Source organism: Haplochromis burtoni, unplaced genomic scaffold (genome assembly GCF_018398535.1).
Source record: "Haplochromis burtoni strain Fernald_Lab_line unplaced genomic scaffold, NCSU_Asbu1 Contig_400, whole genome shotgun sequence".
Taxonomy (NCBI): Eukaryota; Metazoa; Chordata; class Actinopteri; order Cichliformes; family Cichlidae; genus Haplochromis; species Haplochromis burtoni.
The window spans coordinates 136,894-143,929 of record NW_024582761.1 but is presented as its reverse complement, the minus strand read 5'-3'; the positions used below and the strand labels follow the sequence as shown (position 1 = coordinate 143,929).

Here is a 7,036-nt window from a genome sequence, read left to right as displayed (position 1 = left end):
GACACACACAGACACACAGACACACACAGACACACAGACACACACAGACACACAGACACACACAGACACACACAAACACACAAACACAGAGACACACACACACACACAGACGAACAGACACACACCAAACCACACAGACACACACTAACGACACGATATAGTCAAGAACCTGTCCTCCACAAACACAGACACAACAGACAAACAACAGAAAGGACATCACAGAGACCAACATGCCAGACACACACACCAAGAACAAGCCACACAACAGACAAGACTCATCGATACTCACACATGACCACACAACAGAACCACACAACACAGACACACAGTACACACCCGACACAACTCACATAAACGCACCAAGTACTCATCTACATCTTCGTCATCACGGACATCAGTAGCAACATTATTCCAGACACCCACAATATTTTTTAACATCACAGACATCACAACCAGACACACACAGACCATGTCTAACTACACCATTCACCTCGCAGACAAAAACACACACCCAGACCGTCTTGCTGCTCTTAAACTTGGCCACAATATTTTTGGCAGTGACCAACGTGTGGGACTAATAAAGCTTTATGTCATCTGTCTGTTAAATTTGTAAACTCTGAACATATTGTATGGTTTAAATAGTTCAGTCTGTTGCTGTCCTGGAGCAACTGTAACCCACATAATTTACTTACGGACGAATATTCTGATTCTATTGATTGTCGTGTATTAATCTGACTGAAGCACCTGGTTTTCTTTTAACCTTCAAGTAAACACAGCTGGAAGTCCAAGCATGACCCGAGGACGGTGACCCCAGGACCTGTACCCTGCCTCTGCTCCTCGTGCAGATCACGTTTCCACGTGTCACAGCTTTTAGTTTCAAACGAGAGTCGTGTGTTTCACCGACTTCCTGCGTCTGTACTTTGGAGTCATGTTCAGTTTTACACAAAGAGAAGAGACGTGGACACAAACCTGTGCACAGTTTTTTAAAACAACAACAAACACGAACACATAAAAAAACAAAACAGTTTGAATAAAACATGAATGAGTTTTTTTTACTTCCTGAAAATAAATTAAAAAATGTTTTTTTCTTCTTCCTCGAGTGCTTCCTGCTGTTCAACATCTGATCAGCTGATCAATACAAATCCCACTCTGATGAGAGCTGACAAGAAACAACATCAGTCCCAGGGATACAAGCATCAGACTGAGGAACACGTGTTCTTATAAACATGGAGGTTTGGTCCCGCCGCAGACAACAACAGACAAGAAACACACAGACAAACACCAGCCGTACAACATTCTCTCATTCGTATCTCGACACATTTTTTGCAAGCAGGGACCAGAGCAGCTGGGCACCGTTGAGACGAATCGGCGTGAGTAACCGTCAGGGTAACAGCGACAACGGTCACCTCAACAGCACGGAGTAAAGTCGTCCGCAAGTCGCTTGCGCACAACTCAACAACACTCAACATCAAACAAAGAACGACACACCAACAACAATGCAACTTCCAACACACAACAAACACATAGACAACACAGACACACCACCACCAACACAACAACAACACACACACACACACAGACACACACACACACACACAGACAGACACACACACACACACACAGACACACACACACAGACACACACACAGACACACACAGACAGACACAGACACACAACACACACAGACACACACACACAGACACAGACACAGACACAACACACACACACACACACACACACACACACACACACACACACACACTTTATGAACACCTCTCAGTCACAGTTTCTGTCTCTGCAGCTGAAGCAGCTGCAGTTCCTCTAATGTCCACTAGAGGCTCCTATAATGAGTCAATCCCCACAGACTGTACAGAGAAGATGGAAGCAGTGTCCGTGACATTACCCAGTGCTTTTCGGCCCCCACCCTCCTCCGCAGCGAGCTGCTGATCAGCTTTGGCTCTAAGTCGGCGCGCCGTCACTTCCGACGCCAAAAGCCAACGTCACAGAAACAAAAACACGAATGTTTCGAAACCAGAGGATGACGTGACAGTGGCCACGTGCATCTTTTATCTACAGTCTATGCAGAAGCTATAATGACTCTGGAATAAACGTTACACAGAATAAACTCATAGAGGATAAAACATGAAAAGACTTTTATTAATCGGCGTTTCCTGAGCCGAGGCTGACCCGTCACAGACGCGCCTGTCAAAATAAAACCTCACCCTGTGCGGCGGCGTGTGGATCAGCGCTCGGTAGAAGCAGGTGGTCTGAGGGTAAAGGGCCAGCACCAGCTGGTCCTTACTGAACAACGCCTCAGGGTCCGTCTCCGGGTTGGCTTTCCACTGCGGCAGAGGGATGATCCGCCGTCTGCTCAGCATGTGCCGCCTGCTCGCTCAGAAAACACAGAAGAAGAAGGAGGAGGAGGAGTAGAGAGGAGGAGGAGGATAGAGGAGGAGAGGAGAAGGAGCAGGAGGAAGGAGATTTTTGGTCAACTTTTAAGAGTGTGTGTGTGTGTGTGTGTCTGTGTGACAGAAAGCGACACCTGTGCTGAGCTGAAGTGTTTTACAGCTCAAATGTAAAAATGTGCTGAATCTGAACCACGAGCAGAGAGCAGAGAGCAGAGCGCTCGTTCTTCTGTTGGTTCCTCTGAGACGCTCAGTCCAGAGTTTGTTCCACACAGATTAGATAAATGTGGACACAAGGACACCGAAACAAAGCTAATATCACTAACTAATATAAGTAACTGCAGCGGTCCTTTCATGCTGCTTTGGATCTTCAGTTTTAGCTGCACGTTTTTCCAATAAAGTAAGTTTTTAAACTGATATGAAAAACAAAAGTGAAAGCGGTTACGATCGTGTCTGAAAGGACCTCTGAGTGATGAGAGGAAACAAACCGAGGAGCCAGGCTCCAAGAGTCACAGTGAAGCTTCTGGAGATGAGTCTGGGTCACATTAATGGAAACATTTCTGCAGGACGGCTGTGATCTGCTGTCCCAGCCTGCAGCGCAGGTGGAGCAGCTTTAGATAAACACCACGAACCAGGTCAGGGTCATGTGACCACAGCAGCTGCTGATAATCAAAGAAAACAGACCCGGGATCATCCGGGGGAACCAAGGTCGGGTCTCACAGGAGTCACAGGACCAGAGACCACGTACACAGGTGTCAGGTATTCACCGCACACCTGAGTGTCAGCATGTGATGAAGATAACACAAGCTTCATGCTCAGAAACAGGACAGGTGAAGGAAAGTTAGGATACCTTGGTGGGTATATAAAAAGTACCAAAACAAGAGTATCCAGCCAAGTAAGTGAGAATTAGCTGTAAGAACCAACCAGAGCTAATAACTATGTAAACAAAGGTTTACAGCTATGAGAAGAAATACTGAATGTGACTTTAAAAAAATAAAATGTAGAAACATGAGACAAAAAGTTGTGTATTTGACACAAAGAGTGTGTTCTTGTTATCCAGAGCATGCAGCTCTGTGGCTGATGCAACATTAGTGCAGAGGAAAGAGGAGCCCTGCAGGAGGAGTCAGGAGGAGGAGGAGGTGCATGCTGCTCATATATAAACACAGAAAGACGAAAAACAGACAAACCTGCGAACACTGAGGCTTACTGCGCAGACGCAAAGATCTCTGACAAACTTGTGGAAAAACAAACATGAGTCACGTCGACGTGAAAAACATGAAGCCCACCAAGTTTGAGGACGAGTACTACGACGAGTACGAGTACTATAACCTGACGGATAAATACGCAGGTGAGCTAACCTGTCCTGGTTCGGTCCGGTTCGTGTTCCGGGCCCGGGAAACTCACTGCTTTAGTTTTTCTGTTGCAGAAGGTTCGGCTCGGAAGGGCAGGACAAAGAAGGAGGCCAGCGACAACACCAACAGACACAACCCCGCAGGACATGAGCGCAAGATCGCGGAGAAGCTCCAGAACAGCGAGAAGAAAGACAAGGAGTGAATATTGAGGTAAACCCGGGAAAACCGTGTTTGTGTGTCAGTAACTGTGCGCCGAAGTAAAGCAGGAATGCTGTTTCAGTCAGAGCAAAGGCGTCTGACTCACACGAGTCCGTTTGCACTGACAGAGGCCATAAACACGTCAAAACGGGCAGATTTCTGAACGCTGTCTGGTCTGTGGCTGTTTGGAACGCTGGAACTGGGCAAATGTGACGCCAGACGTGCAGAACTTGAATTTAAGCCTGTACCGCAGCACTTTTGCTGCCACGCTTTGACTTTACAGCCCTCAGAAAAGAGTCCAAAGTTTCTTTTTATATCGAGTCGTGCGCCGAATTTTAGGCAGCGTGTTTCCTGTGTAGGAGGTCCACTTTGAATCCATATTCTCGGTTTCTTTGCTCGAGGATCGGTCTGAATCTGAAATCGTCGATGTTTAAACGAATGTTTGGAACACAGCATACTGAACCACATCAGGCCTTTTCCTAAACTGCGCTTGCTCCACAGTTATTAACAATAATTAACTGTTAATCAACAGCTGAATTTAAAGCCAGCTGTTAATTAACAGTTAAGGTTGAGGAGTAGTGACGTCATGTGTGAAAAGACAGCATAGTTGTTGTTTTAGCTAAAATATATGTAATATATTTCCCGTAGAATACGAATTCCCTCAGAACAAAACTGTTTATTAACTCCTGCCCTTCGCCTCCTGCACAACATCACCAGGTTCATAGTTTGAATGGGCAGATTTCCAGTAGAAGTTTGTACACTTCTACAATCCTCCTCCTTCTTATCTCCTCCTCCTGCTCCTCTCTCTTCCTCTCCTTCTTTGCCCCACCCCAAGCCTTCTCCATCCTCCTTCTTTTCCACATCCCTGTTGGTCTTCTTCATGTTCTCCCTTGTCCTCCTCCTCCTCCTTCCTCCTCATCTCTTTTCTTCTTACGTGTCCTCCTGGTGGCCTGTGCAGGTACTGCAAGTCATTTAGAACCGATACAGTTCTTACATCATTTTTAAGCTTTATTATGATTTAATCCTACAGGATAAACTCATAGATGTACCTGACAGATCACCTAATGAAACTGTAGATGAAGAAAAACATGGAAAAATTTAATTTTGGATTTTTTTTAAACAGATTTTTAACACATGGTGCTGCTGTTGGTAAATAGATGCTTGAACTCCTCGTGTTTATTTATTTTAATTAATTATTTTATATTTTTCTTTTCCACTAAAGGGAATCTCGGACGGCTCATCCCGGAAACCGACCATGGCGTCCTTGGCGACAGAACGACACGTGCAGATGGCAGGAGCATCTGAGCTCCGACGGGCCCGCAGGTGTTAGAGAGCTCTCACCTGAGGCGGCGTGCCCCTGGGTCCCCGCTTGGACTGCGACCGCGCACCGAGACTGCGGTGGCGGCAAATGGCTCATTCTTAAGGATGTTTTTTAAACTTGTTTTTACGATTAAAGACTTGTTAAACTGAAATGAGAGTGTTCACTGTTTCTTCCTTTTAGGCCTCAGTGAAAGAACACAACCTGTATATAAAAGATGGATGTAGTGAGGCGCCAGGAAAGAGAGCCTGGAAATTTCAGAGCCACACGCACGTGTTTAAATACCAACGTTTGAGCTTTTGTGGATGTTCTAAATGTGAAGCACACTCTGACAGCTTGTTGAAACAAAGCACCAGACTCCACTGACAAAAACAGGAATTAAAGCTTTCAGATCACAGGAGTGATGCACTGCTGCTGAGTGCTGCTAAGGGATCGGGAGGACATCTCTTATGATGGGTAAACAGGTGAAAATGTTCTAAATATAACCGTTGCAGTTGGTGGGCCGTCATTTGAAGCAAGAAAGGTTTTAAAGCGAACCAATCACAGCAGAAGCAGACAACTCAGTTTATGAGGTAAAACTCTTCTTTTTGTGAATGGAGTCTGGTACGGCTAACACCAGCTGCACTTCCTCAGGCAGAGCTGTTTGAATGCAGGTGAAGAGGTGAAAATGTGCAGGTTAAAGGTCAATCTCATCTGCAAAGTGATGAAACAAAGTGATTGTGACGCCACGAAGATGGAAACACTGAGAACGTGCAGCAGCGATGTAACTTCACCAGCAGCACTCACACAGGGTTACAGTGAGTTATGGTTAGAGTAAGGGGCTACTGTAAACTAAACGAGTAAAGTAAGGGATTACTATTGCAAAAATGGTAATTAGATTACCGTTACTTTCCCGTAGGAACGCTGCGTTACTGCGTTACTAAAACCGTGATTTTTTTGCGAGAATGTCTCATGACAGTGACGTAAGCGAGTGCGACGTTCGTGACAACAGCTGTGTGCAGATCAACAATGGATCACATATCGAGTGCAGAGAGAGTATGAGCGTGCAGCGTTTAAAGCGTGGAAGTACTGACCTTACTTTGAGTTTGATTCCATAAAAAGTGACAAAAACATTAGTGTCCGCTGTGCGTGGGAAGAAAACTTCTTTTTACAGCGAAAAAACCCCTAAACTTCCAACAAGCACCGAGTAGCTACGACGTAATGGGAAACTCACAGAGAAACTCGCGGATTCTTCCACTGACCGCGGCACACCTGCACCAGGGTAACCCTCCGCCTACCCCACTCCTGCTTTACAGGTGAAAATAGAGCAACAGGACCGCTGAGTCTTTGACTTTATTTATTTTCTGCTGTGTTTTACTTGCATCTATTTGAAAGACTGAGTGTAAACACAAAAATATTTTATTTTATGTGCTGGAATGTGCAGAAAATAGGTTTAAATGTTAAACTAATTTCTTCCAGTCAGAGAATGTTGCAGATAATTAATTTTTGCTTGATGCATAAAGTTAAAAGATTAAAACTAATAAAACAAGTTTTAAAAAGAGACTTTTCCATTTGATTACATTTTGTATGATGGATTATGCAGAAAAAGTAGAATTGGGCTGAAAGATCTATCGCTTTATCACCTCTTCAGGTTGTAAATCGTGTTTTTAAAAAGTAACTAAGTAATTAATTACTTTTGAAAATAAGTAATCAGTAAAGTAACGGGATTACTTTTTTGGGGAAGTAATCAGTAATTAGTTACTGATTACTTTTTTCAAGGTAA

The 7,036-nt window shown here is 44.6% G+C and overlaps 1 protein-coding gene across 1 annotated transcript; it reads left to right on the top strand.

Moving 5' to 3' along the window:
- Nucleotides 1–3,568: 3,568 nt before the first annotated feature.
- On the top strand, nucleotides 3,569–5,428 carry nupr1b (nuclear protein 1b). Its single transcript, XM_005950516.3, has 3 exons — nucleotides 3,569–3,754; nucleotides 3,833–3,968; nucleotides 5,179–5,428. Exons 1-2 carry the CDS (start codon nucleotides 3,658–3,660, stop codon nucleotides 3,958–3,960), a joined length of 225 nt encoding a protein of 74 aa, XP_005950578.1. The 5' UTR covers nucleotides 3,569–3,657; the 3' UTR covers nucleotides 3,961–3,968; nucleotides 5,179–5,428.
- The last annotated feature ends 1,608 nt before the right edge of the window (nucleotides 5,429–7,036 follow it).